The sequence below is a fragment of the Trichosurus vulpecula genome, chromosome 1 (assembly GCF_011100635.1).
Source record: "Trichosurus vulpecula isolate mTriVul1 chromosome 1, mTriVul1.pri, whole genome shotgun sequence".
Classification (NCBI taxonomy): Eukaryota; Metazoa; Chordata; class Mammalia; order Diprotodontia; family Phalangeridae; genus Trichosurus; species Trichosurus vulpecula.
The window spans coordinates 251,933,085-251,946,976 of NC_050573.1; the positions used below are offsets into that span (position 1 = coordinate 251,933,085).

Consider the following 13,892-nt stretch of genomic DNA (forward strand, 5'->3'; position numbering starts at 1 on the left):
AAGGTCCTGGGGAGCAATAGGGGTGAACAAAGGCTGGGAACACTTTCCATGCTTCATCTATTCATATCCCTCTTCCCCTCTCCCTTCCCCAGTTCCTGTGAGGCAGTGCAAAGTCAATATCTATGCCTCCAATTCTGGGACGCCATTATTGTCCTCATTTTACAGATGAGGAAATGGAGGCCCAAAGAGGTCAGGTGACTTGCTGAAGCTCACGGGAGGCTGGGAAATGTCAAAGCCAGTCACCCAATGCTCTCAAATAGAGACTCCACCTAGACCGGGGCCCCTTTGGGTGCCCTAGGCCAGTTTTATAGCTGTGCATGCAATGTCATGTGGTGGAGCAAGAGGCTCGGAAGATGCTCTTCCCTGGGAGGTCCTGGAGCACACCTGGAAGGCCCGGCCCAGGCCACTGTGGAAGGCCTAGGCTCTCACTTCTTTTTCCTCTGGATGACCATCCAGCCCTCTTCAGCAGCATCATGCCCAATGGAGGCCTGGCTAGTGGCAGCTGATGGACCAGCCTGGGCACCACGGGGCATGGCAGGGGTTTCCCTGATGTCAGTCACCTCCATTTCCTCAACAACCCCATCTATTTTTAACTCCTGGTCCGAGTTGTTCTCAACTGTCCGGAACTCCATGGCTCTGACCTCCATCTGCTTCTGGCCCATCTGAGCGATGAACTCTCTCAGCAACGGTTCTTCACCTCTCTGGCAGTAACTAAACACTGTCTGGAGCTGCTGGCTTACCTGGGGCAGGCTTCCATCTTCTACGAGGGTATCAAATTCGGTGCTCATGATGTCAGCCAGGAAACCCTCGACCTCATCCTGCTCCAAGTCAGCGTTCTGGACGAAATAGTCCCGCACCACTCCCCCGAGCCATAGCGCCTTCTCGAAGCTGTGGGCTCCCCCGAAGCTGTTCTCCACGGCGATCTGCAGTGCCGGCCAGGCCTCCAGCACTGCCCGAACACCAGCGCCAAACAAGGCCCACGACTGACCCGCTGACATTGCCGTGCCAGACATCGCCGTGTCTGACCCCGCCGCCGCCAGTCACAAGAGATCCGGTACTACTTTTACTAGATACAATCAAAGCGATAGCCGAAGTCTTAAAGCCACAATATTATATCTATAGTCAAAAACTTAGTTTAGCGGAGGTGGCATGATACAGTGGAAAGGATACTGGCTCAGGAGTAAAAAGATTCGAATTCAAATCCTGCTTCTGCTACAGGCTTTGATCTTGAGCAAGTAATTTAACCTAGTTGGGCCTCAGTCGCCTCATTTGTAATATGAAGTAATTAAACTATACAACCTCTGGACTCCCTTTCATTGCAAGGTCTAAGATATTATAAGGATGTAGGGAGTTGACTTTTTAATCCCCTTTATTCCAGGAGAAAGAAGAGAGCTCCTCAGTGTTCAAGTAGAAATAGAAATGTGTGAGGGAGGGTGGTGATGCTTATTCCTCTGGTGGTAAATTATTCTTGACCGTTAAGGCATCAAAATTATAACTGCAGGGCAGCTTCTGACCCAGAACCACAAAACGATGATTATCCCCTTCTTTGATGTGCACATTCTAATGCCATTAACTCTGAAGACAAAGGGGAGGATGCACTTCAGTACCTGGAGACTTCATTCCAGTATCTGATCAAACTCACCAAGTGGAAAAGGTAGCCAGGTTGTCTAACCTGAGTTTTGTGCAGTTTGAATAAATGAAAAGCCCTGGACCTGACACTAATCTTCTGGATTTATGGATTTCTTACTTGGCTGCATAAACTGCTTGGCTTTCTTTCCTCTAGTTGTAAAATGAGCTGCAGCCTAAATCCTAGTAGGAGGCTTTGGCTCTGAAAATGGGTTTTTTTTACTGCTAAAACAAAAGAGACAGTCTAGCTTTAATTTTTAGCTTAGGGGGTTAAAGGACTGGGAAAATAAGTGAAAATGTAGTGTCTTAGCTAAGCAGACAAGAGAGACCACTAGATATTTACAATAATTGGATATATTAATAACTTTGAATCACTATTATATTTATAGGTTCAAAATTTTTATAGATGGAAGGGGCCTTAAAAGTCATCTACTAAAATTCTGTCATTTTACAGATGGATAAACTGAGGCCCAGAAAAATGAAATAATTTGTCCAAGATCACACAATTAACAGAGTGGTAAAAATGGGGTTCAAACCCATGTCCTCTTACTCCAAAAGCCCTACATTTTCCTTCATATCACCCAGCATCTATTTTTCTCATTCTGCATATGTGTGTATGTAAATATATATATATATATATATAATATATATGTACACACACACACACACACATACATACATGAATATATGAAGCTGAGTCCTGTATCTAAATCTCATTCCAACTTTATTTCAAGCTCCAAATATAGCAGAATGTTATGGCCAAAGGTACATAGGAAAACAAATTATAGAACTGAAGAATTAACTGATAAATTCACAACACTTGGTCAATATTAAAGGAGAAAACCACTAGCCCTGATTTGGCCATATAATTTCCCATTCCTCACCTGTGCTGTGTGCTATGGAGACCTGACCTAAGATGGAAGCTATATGGCATGTGTATATTTCACCCAGAAAATTGATATTTCACTTAGGCTTCTTTTATGGCACGATTAGATTCCAAGGCCCAGTGTCCCTTTATGGTTTTTTAGAAAATCACTCAAGTGCTGCCTTTATCATTAAGAGAGCTGGTCTTTTTTCCTTTGGGGAATTTTAGTTCTTTTCTCCTCTTATATCTTCTGTGATCTTTTAGAAGGTCAAGCTATTTCTTCTGGTGGAGGGGAAGGTAGATGCTATAATCAACATCTTGATTGGCCTATCTTTCATAAAGCCTAAGGGAAAAATTGACCAGTTCTTACCCAGATTTAACCTTAAAATAAATAAATACTATAAGGATATGTTCTTTTGACTGAATGTTTTTAATTAGAGCAAAATGCTGATCCAGGCTGAGTTTTGAATAGGTGAAATTTGTCTTTGGCCCTCCAAGCTCCTTTCAGTGCATCCTAGCACCTCCTCTTCCCTCAAATTGGTATGAGTTCTGTTCACATAACAGCCTGAGAGCTTTTTTTTCCTGATGCCAATTTATCCTGTTGACTAGCTTCCCAGGCAGCATATTGGCGTACTCCACCTTACAAGTCTCCATTCTGTCTCAATCCTGAGTTTGTTCCTAAAGGGTACTTCTCCACTTCACCCCTTGTCTTCATAGACATATCTGTCAGGAAGCTCTTCGTTATGGACCAAGGTCTCTGTATCTTTAAATCTAGTTACAATCCAGTTAGTTTTAGCAAATGGTAAAATAGGAAGAGGCCAGAGGCAAACTCCAAATATTCATTCAATTCCTAGACAAAATACAATTTATGCCTTATTTTTAAGGTGACATTCTGGACATAGTAGCCTTACTTTTGCTACCTAGTACATTAACTTCAGACTGGACTACAAAGACAAGGTGGTACTAGAGGGAGTTAGTGGTCAAGCTCCTGCTAAAATAACCTATTTTAGATCCCTAATTAGAATTGTGAAAACCTGCTTAAGTACTTAAATTGTGTGTGTGTGTGTGTGTGTGTGTGTGTGTGTGTGTGTGTGTGTGTGGTTTGTCTGTTCTCAAAGAGGACCATAACATCAGGAAGATGTAGTCATCCAATTCAACTCCAATGCTAGGGGACACACTATGTCTTGAGGCAGCTGAGTTCATTAAAAATGATTCACCTTTACATACAGATGTAAGTTTGGAAAAACACCCACAACAACCCTGTGTGCTTAGCTACATTTTTGAGGTAAAGGATTTGAGCCTCAAGGCTCATGATGCCCAGAGAAATGATATGAGTTGTCGAAAATCTCATATAAAGTAAATAACAGAGGAAAGATTTTAATTCAGGTCCTTTGACACCAGATCTAGTGCTCTTCTTCTACACTATATTGCCTCTCAGGTTTGAGAAGATTAACTTGATTCTCTATCAATTTTAATTGATCCTATTTACGATTATTTTTTTCTTGTCCTATAACTGCCGAAGTCGTGGTTCTTTGTCTCTGAACTAAGTGCAGAAATTCAACTGGCTTGTAATGAGCTAAGATCAGAAAAAATCCAGCTCACCTGCTAATCACTGTTCTATTCTTACCTCAAGGAATTATACTGTTCTTGAGGATTACAGGTGGACATCACGGAATTTGCTTTAGTATCTTCATACCACCAAGCTATCCTTCAAGGATGTTTGGCTTGCTATCCAAAGAAGTCCGGCCCACTCTTTTTCAAGCCTGCAGGGTTAGATTCACACAGTGAACACTTCTTAGCCATGGGAGGGAAAGAGGAGGTTGTTGCTAGTACCCATTCCTAAACTTCCAACTAATCATATTGTTCTTCTTGCTGCAGCTACGTGACCAGTCATACTGTCTTCAACCCCATGATGTCACTTACTATGCTTTGTTCTTTGCTCTAACCTTATAAAAATTATTAAGTCTTCATCTCGAGGTCTTTGGCTAAAAACTGAGGAAAGCCACTAACCACTTTATTAATAGGTTCAGTGCCCCATTGATAAACTGTTATCTTGCTTGGAGAAAACATGCTTCCAGATACCTTTGTTGAACTATACTCTTGATAGGCTAAGTGACTTGTCCAATGTCATATAGTGTCAGAACTAGGACTCAAATATAGGTCTCATCTCCAAAGGCAGTGCTCCTTCCTCTGCACTTGAACTGTCTGCCATATCTTGATCTAAACTCTGGCTGTCTGCAGCTTCTTTTACTCTTCTTAGTTCTGCCTTCTGAAACCAAAGAAAAAGGAAAAAATGAATATATTGACCATAGCAACTTTTCATATAGAAAAAGACAATGATAAATAGTAATTTTTTAAGGAATATACTCCCAGTTTTTAACCAGGCCTGGTCTGGCATGGTTTTGAGTACTCCTCTGACCATCCTGATCATTCTCATCTGGACATATCTTAGGTTATCCATGTCTTGTGTATGTGGAACCCATAAAAAATACAATATTTCAGATATGGTCTGACTAGAAAATAGTAGGACTCTTATAATCTTAGTCAACTAGTATATATTAAGTGTTCTGTGTCATGATATAATCAGCACAATGTTATCCAAAAACAGAAGAACCTAGACAATTGCATGGATTGTAAAGAATCCCTCTTACATTTGTTCTCTGTGAAGACCATGTTCCACGACAATTGCATTTAACTTTGATGAAAACATCTGTTTTATGCTTCTCAATAAGAAAAAAAAAGTGCTGAAGCTTTTTGTGTTTACATCATAGTCCTTTCAAATCTTCTGACACCAAAAAGATCAAGCTTTCCATTGTAACAAAGAAAAATAATTAAACAAAAATGTGTAATAAACAAAGAATGAGCTTTTCTTAGAATGTGTACCTTATACTGTCCAAGTAGTCGCCTGTCTCTCTATTCTAAATGTAATCCTGGCACTATAAATTAACTCAGAAGAAAAAAAGAAAATAAATCAAAGGATTTAGCAGCTTTTTGAAAATGATATGTCCATAGAAGAGGTAAAACCACTATTAAAGGAGTATTGGGTATCTCACTAGTGTGAGCATTTGAGAAAAGACAGTTATAAAGATCATTTCAGCCTATGTGCCGACATCTTTTACAGACAATGGGTTAAATAATTTCAATGAAGAACTGAATAAAACTCAACAAATGAAATCAACTTTGTGACAGAAGGTAAGATTTAGTGAAGGTAGCAAAAACTGTGTTGGAAGAAAAATAATTTTTAAAAAGTGAAGAATACAGTGGACTTTTCTTAGAATATCTACCATATACTGTCCTAGTAGTCCCTTATTTCTCTGTTTTGAATATCTTGGTACTAGAAATTAGCTCAGAAGAAAAAAGAAAATCAATTAGATGATTAATTTCAAATAAAGAGAATAAAAGACACGCATTTCTCCTTTCAGTAGAGAGATGTAAGTCTATGAGTAAAGAATCTTGAATATATTATTAGATGTGGTTGCTCTGGTGGTCACTTTTGCTACTAACTTTCTTTGTTACACAGGTGGGTTCACTAAGTGGGTGTAGAATGTGTGTGTGTATGTGTATCCATAAAGGCTATAATGTTAAAAATACATAACATTTAAAGAGAAAATATGGTTCAGTAGTAAGAAATGAAAGAGACTAAAGGATTTGGAGTATGTAAAAGCTTAAATTTTATATAATAGTCATTTTCTTCAAAGAGAGTGTTAGAAGTCAGTGATGATGGCAAACAAAAAATAAAATCATAAAATATGAATTGATTATTTTTAATGGGCAAGATATGACTGGTTCCTAATGTCAGAGTCATTTCTGAATCAGCCATCTGTGCACAGTCACACCACTGACTTTTTAGAGCAAAAATCAAAATCGATACCAAAGTATTAGAAAGAATAAAAATAAGAAGATATGATACCCAACTCAGGTAGCTCAAACCTGACCTACTTAAACAAGCTGATGATGTAAAAAATGAGGAACAGATAAAATGATTATGGATTTGTTAAAAAGACATCAGCATGACTGACTTTGATAGACTTAGCCCTTCTCAGGAATTCAGGGTCCTAAAACAATTCCAAAGGACTCATGATCGAAAATGCCATCCACATCCAGAGAAAGAACTATGGAGTCTGAATGCAGAGAGAAGCAGAATATTTTGTTATTGTTGTTCTGTTTTGTGTTTTTTTCTTTCTCATAGTTCCTCTCATTCATTCTAATTCTTCTATACAACATGACTAATGTGAAAATATGTTTAATAGGAATGTATATGCAGAGCCTTTATCAGATTGCACATAGTCTTGGGGAGGGGGATTGGAGAGGGGGAGAAAATTTAAAACTTATGGAAGTAAATGTTGAAAACTAAAAATAAATAAATTAACTTAAAAAAACACCTCACCATGGACTATCATTGTTTCTTAAGGAAATTTAATCAATGCAAGTTCATTTTCACAATGAGGCCTCCAGTGGAGCCTAGCAACATTGGTAACCAGTATACCCCTTGTCAAAAGTACAGCTATGGCAGCCAAAAGAGCAACACGTTTTTAAAATATAAACTCATTTGTAAAACCTATGGTAGGAGCTAGGTGAAAAGCACCACTTTGTCAACAGTCAGAAACAGTGGGCAGAAGAATGTTTACAGAGAGCTTGATAAGAGACCCTACTAATGCAAAGAGTCCTGAGGCTATTTAACGATGAAACTTAAAGAAAACACCAAATCAGCAAACAGGTGAAAATACATATAAAAGCTATACATAAATACCTTTTTCCTTTATCCAAGTGATTGAGTAAAAACAAATAACCAGTCAAAGATGCCACACAAGAGACTTCCCTCCTAGCTAATGCTAATCTGCTAGTTGTCTGTCTTTGAGTTAGACCAGTCAAATCCACATAACTATACTTCAACTTTCTCCTGTGTCATTGCCACTGGGAAGGAATACAAACTCTTGGTCATAATTTAAAGGGTTTTTGTTGTTTGTTTGTTTGTTTTTTTACCATGTCTTCAACCTACCTTTAACATATTATTATGCTTTAATCTCCTTCATACTCCCTTTGGTCTAATCAAACTGGCCTTGTTCTTCCTCATACATGATATTCATACACCTATCTCTGGCTTTTTTCATAGGCTGTGCCATATGCCTTGAATGCAATCAAACCACCTCTTACAATTCCTAGTTGCTTTCAAAGTAGAGCTCAACTGTCTCCATCCTATGCAATGCCTTTTCTGATTTACCCAGATGCTAGTGCATTCTCCCTAATACCTTATATATTGCATGTATGTGTATATATATATATATACATATACATGTATGTACATGTGTGTGTATTTTTAAATCCCTGCAATAACGAATCAAGCCCTGTATTAACTTGATTATATGTTAACTTGATATATGTCATTAACTTGATATGTGTCAACATGTTATCTTTCTATGATAGAACATAAGCTTCTGGAGAGCAGAAACTTTTCCATTTTTGTCTTTTTTCCCCAGGACTAAAGATAGTGTCTGGCACATAGTAGGTACTTAATGAATATTTGTCAATTTGCTGATTAGGAATTTTCCTGCTTTCCATCATTTTCTTTATCTCGGCTTTACATTGTCATTTATTCCTTCTTCTTTAGGTTGAAAATCATTTTCTTTGATAATATAAAAGAAACAATAGAGGAGTTGAACATTCCTGCCCTCTTTGTGTCATACATTACTGTTGCCCTATCTTTCCCAAGTAAGAGATATATTCCTTCACTGTTTAGGTTTTGAAATGATTTTTTGGTTAAGTTTTTTGCATAATTTCTCCACATCCTAGGCTTTAGTCTTCCTGATACTATTCATAATTTCAGAGATTTCTAGCTAGAAGGAACCTTAAAGATCAGTTTATAATTCTTTCATTTTGCAATTAAAGAAGTTGAAGCTATAAGGCTAAAGTGATTTGCCTAAGATCACACAAGTAGCAAATAGTAGAGCTGGACTTGAACCCATGAATTATGGCTCTAGAAGTACCATTCTTTTCCACTGTATCAGTCTGCCAAAGAAGGAGATGCACATTTTTTTCAGCACTTTCCTAACAAAAAGAGTACATCTGTGAAATACTGGATCTTTTTTGCTGTTATTGTTCTTAGAATAATCGAAAAGAGAGGAGAAAAAACAAGATTAAAGTCCCCAAACCAGAACACCAGACAAGCAACTCCTGTGACTTCTCCCTATGTAATTGTGGAAAACTTGCTTAACATTCCTGGGCATCAGTTTCCAAATCTATAAAATGATTAGTTTGGACTAGATGAACTCTGAACTCCCTTCTAATCTGGCATACAAAACTATGAATCCTGTCTCTTTTCCTCTCCATTTCCTCTCCTCTCCTCTTCTCTCCCTTTTTTCCTTCCTTCATTCCTTTACTCCCTCTTTTTTATATATGTTGAATGTGCAGCAAAGGTGGAATAAGCCAGTGAAAATGTTCAGTAAGCAGTTGAAGAGGTGAAGCTGGTATACAGGAACACGATTTAGATTACCTATGGGTATATACTGAAGAGTCATTCTCATAAAGCCAATAATTGAACTTATGAGACCAATCGAAAATAGTTTAGTTTCTATAGGCCATAGGCTTACTATACACACTTCAGATAAATATTTTCCTTGGCTCAGAAGAACAATGATCACCATTTCTCAACAACATTCTCTTATATTATAACAAGATTTATTGTCCTGCATAATCAATAGTTGCTAAGAAATTATAAGCAAATAAAGGTGAGAGAATTGTCCAAGTAGTCTGTAATATGAAACCAAAGTTTCTGATTTAAAGTAAATGCAGACACACCTTAGCCAGTTATCTGAACAAATTTATTGCCAATATTTCAATGATTGTTTTACATTTTATACTAAGTATAATGTTATCACCTTCCTCCTCCTTCCATTATGTTAATCAACCAAACACAAAATTCTCAGGTGGTGCTGTGTCTATGCAGCTGCTGCCAGCAACCAAGAGGCTATTGATTTGATAGTTGTTGTTTTTGGATCAGTGTGAGCCTGGCACTTCCCAGATTCTATTGCAGCCAACCCATCTTGGCTCACTGGGCACAGTAAACCATCCCATGCCAATAGGAAGGACCTGCTGAGTGGAATAAATCACTTGAAAAAGCTTAAAAGCAAGTGCTATTTAGATTTTTTTAGGTCCAAATTATGTTTGCCTTACTCTACCAACCATGGCATAGGTGAGAGAGGGATCTTCAAAAGACCTACTAATCTATTCAAAATGAATTGGGGCTGGGGGACTGATGTGTACATGGCCATCTTGGGTCAAATTTAGTTAAGAGTATTTTTCCCTGGGTTAAATCTGTATTGTGTGAGGGTGGGGTGATGGTGGTACTTAATTTGAGTTCCTAATATTTTCCAGTTTATCCTATTGGAACCCACTGATGAAGTGGAATTTTGCTAAAAATCATTTTTGAAATTAATATCTCTCTTACTGATCTTTGGCCATATGCTTTAGCATTTCATGTAAGTCTACTTTGTGTTTCATTGTCTGCTAATGCTTCCATTGTCTCACTATAGCTTGAGAGGTCCCAACATTCAACAAAATAACTCTAGCAGAGTACAAAGTCAGGAGACTCGTACTCAGTGAGAGGAGCTTCAAACAAAGATCCAAAAGTGGAGTCCAGTAAGTTCAGGTAGCTTCATCAACAGAAATTTGCTCACCAACTGATGAGTTCTTATATATATTTTTTCAATAATGGCAACAAATGAAGGAATAGTATGGATAGCAGAGTACAGGTAGCAATGCAGCTGAACTCTCCCAACATTCCCTTCCAAATAACTTTAACTACTCAAGTCAAATTTTAGAGCAGTAGAGCTAACAAAAGGTCAGAATGAGGCATTTTTTCCAGCTTAATACAACTTAGTAGTTCAGTAGAAGAGATCTGTGACACCAGGGTTGGAGCCTAGCATGGCAGCAGCACAAGCAGTAAGCCCTGGAGGTGACCAGAGTAGTGGCGGCAGCAGGAAGCAGCAGCAGCAGCAGCAGCTTTGGGATCCCTCGGCCCAGAGACAGTAAGAAGAACAGACAAATGGTCAGAAATTACAGAGGAAACTGCTAGCAGTGGGTGAAGTTGGTACTGATTTGCCACTCTACTGTCCATAAGTAATTCTAGTCACAGTTGCAGAACAGAGAGGAGCACTTATAGTCTTGTTGTTGTATGTCCTTTGTTCTTGGAGAGGAGCAGGACATCAGGGTGGTGATGCTATGACATGCCAGTGAATTGTATTAAAATGGGGGAGGGCTATGCAAAGTCACCAGCCTTAGTTTCTCCTCCGGAGCCATCTGAGTCCAGTAGAGAGATATAGATCAGGATGAATGGAGATGACACTGGATGTGATGGGACACCTTGGCCTTTTAAGTCAGTCTTAAGGGAGCAAGGACCCTGCCTGCAGTCCTGAGGTGGTAAAGAACACCAGTGTTTGTAGCAGCAGGAGAGCAGGAGACCCCATCACTGTTCTAGGGCAAAGAAGATCAGAGCTAGTGCATGTGGCTACAAGGTACCTCATAGAACAAATGCTACATTTACATAAACCTTAGAAAAAGAAAAACTAAGGGATCTACTGCTAGATTAAGATCTCCAACTAAAAACTAACAGATCTACTAGTCAACCACTTCAGAATCAGATTTAGTAGCAGAAGCCTAACCTAGAATAAAATGAATGGGAAAAAATAGCGTTATTATGTTAACAAAATTGAATGCAAAATTCTTTCTGAACAAGTACAACAGATGACATTAATTTGCCAAGTTTGGATATTAGGTAAGCAGACACTGGTCTTATTCCTGATTTTCCTTTACCATACTCTTAGACAAAAATGATGTCTGATGTCTCCATAGATATGAATACCTCTCGGTTCCAGTCCATCAGCTTTTTAGTCTGTGCCATATGACCTTTAGACCATTTCATTTCTTTACTGTAAATTGTAAAATCAGCCTGCTCACTCTACTCTCCCATTTATTTATAAACTCATCCTGGCAGTTCTGTTAGGTGGGTTCTAATCTAGTACAGGGCTCCTTCACAGTTTATTTCTAGCTCCATCAGGGTGACTGCTGCATTTCCATCACAGGACCATGGTTGTGGCCCTAGGAGCTGAGTCACAGTTTCAGGGTGAAGAGAAATAATAGCACTTGTGGCTACAGGGGACCAGAGGCCCTTCCTAGATAAAGACCAGAGGGGAGACAAGGAGAGCAGTGACCATACCTCTCCCAGGATCACACAAACTTGGAAGCACCAAAAACTTACAGATCTCCAGAACTAGCTCTGAAAACAGCAGCACAAAAAAACCTGAAACTTGGGACAGTGCCTCCCCAGCCCCAGGAAACCACAGAACAACTTTAACATAAAGTTCAAAGCCAAGAAATAGGCTGGAAAAATAAACAAACAACAATAACAACAACAACAAAGAATCTGACCATAAAAAGCTACTATGGTGGCAGGAAAGACCTAGTCATAAACTCAAACAAAGAAAACAACGTGAAAATAGCTGCAAACAAATCCTCAAAGAAAAATCATATTTGGATCAAGACCAAAGAGAATTCCTAGAAGTAATGAAAGAGATAAGAGTGGTAAAGAAAAAAAATTGGAGAAAATGGGAATGCTGCAAGAAAATTATGAAAAGAGAATAAACAGTCTGGCAAAAGAAAGAAAAATACTGAAGAAAACACCTTAAAAACAAAATTGGACAAATGGCAAAAGAGGCACAAAAATTCACTGAAGAAAATACCACCTCAAAAAGTAGAACAGGCCAAATGGAAAAGGAAATACAAAAAACTTAATCAAGAAAATAATTCCTTAAAAATTAGAACTGGGCAACTGGAAGCTAATGGCTCCAGGAAACAACAAAAAACAACAAAACAAAATCAAAAGAATGAAAACATAAAAAGAAAATGTGAAAAATATCATTGAAAAAAGCTGACCTGGAAAATAAAATGGGTAGAAATAAAATTAATTATTACTTGGAAGCTATGATCAAAGAAAGAGCCCAAACATCACATTTCAAGAAATTATCAAGGAAAACAGCTCTGGCACCTTAGATCCAGATAGGTATAGAAAGAATCCACCAGTCACCTCCTGAAAGAAATCCCAAAATGAAAATTCCAAGAAATATTATAGTCAAATTCCAGGGCTTCCAGCTCAAGTAAAAAATACTGTGAGCGGCCAAAAACAAACAATTCAAATATCACAGAACCACAGTCAGGATCACACACAATTTAGCAGCTTCTGCCTTGAAGCAGCAGAGACATTAGAATTTGATACTCTGGAAGGCAAAGAAGCTAGGATTACAACCAAGAATGACCTACCCAGCAAAACCGAGTATAATCTTTCTGGGAGAAATGGATATTTAATGGAATAACGGACTTGCAAGCATTCCTGATGAAAAGACCAGAGCTGAATAGAAAAACTGACAGTCAAACATGAGACTAATAAGAAGCATAAAAAGGTAAAAAAAATAATCATAAGGAACTCAACGAAGTTAAACTGTTTATATTCTTATATGAAAAGATGATACATGCAACTCCTAGGAACTTTATCATTATTAAGGCAGTGAGAAAGATTCCCCATAGACAGGGGGCTTGGGTATGAATTGATTATGTTGAGATAATCTCTCATTCCTCCCCACCCCCCGCAAAAAAAAAAAAAATGAAGGAGTGAGAAAGAAGAATGCACTGGGAGAAAGGGAAAGGGAGAAGCAGAATGGAAAACATTTTCTTCATAAAAAGGTGCACAAGGAAATGATTTTTATGCTAGAGGGGGAAATGGGGAAGAGAGGATGAGCAATACTTGAATCACACTTTTATTGGAATTGGTTTGAAGAAGGAAGAAAAAATGCATACATACATACATACCCTCAGTTGGGTATAGAAAGAATCTTTCTCAATAGGCAAGTAGGAGGGGGTAGGGATAATAGATGTGTAGGGGAGGAGATAAAAAGGAGGGTGGATTAATGGAGGCAGTGGTCAGAAACAAAATAGACTTTTGAGGAGGGACAGGAAAAAATAGAGAAAAAAAGATAAACAGAAGAAAATAGGATGGAGGGAAATCCACAATCATCAGAACTGTGAATAAGGGATAAGATAACACAAAAAATGGAAGCAGAATGGACTGTAAACCAGAATCCAAGAATATGTTGTATAAAAGAGACACACTTCAAACAATTCAAACAATTCAGTTCAATGGGCCTCAACTGAAATGAGTTGCCTTATTCAGCAGTGAGTTCTCTGTGCCAAGATATATGTAAACATTGGGTAGCTGAACATCTGTCAAAAATATTGTAGAAAAGATTCATTTAGTACATACAGTATTCATATAATACATGATATATAGTGTTCCTATCATTCTGGTATTATATTACTGTACCTGAAATCTATCGTCAAATTTCTTTAGCCATTC

At 38.2% G+C, this 13,892-nt stretch overlaps 1 protein-coding gene across 1 annotated transcript; it reads right to left on the reverse strand.

The window, feature by feature from the left end:
• Positions 1–425: 425 nt before the first annotated feature.
• On the reverse strand, positions 426–1,013 carry LOC118836535 (pre-rRNA-processing protein TSR2 homolog). Its single transcript, XM_036743794.1, has one exon. The coding sequence runs from the start codon at positions 1,011–1,013 to the stop codon at positions 426–428; it is 588 nt and encodes a 195-aa protein (XP_036599689.1).
• Positions 1,014–13,892: the final 12,879 nt, after the last annotated feature.

Bases quoted from the DNA above. Each gene is read 5' to 3' on its own strand.
- LOC118836535 (XM_036743794.1), bottom strand. From the start codon at position 1,013: ATGTCTGGCACGGCAATGTCAGCGGGTCAGTCGTGGGCCTTGTTTGGC.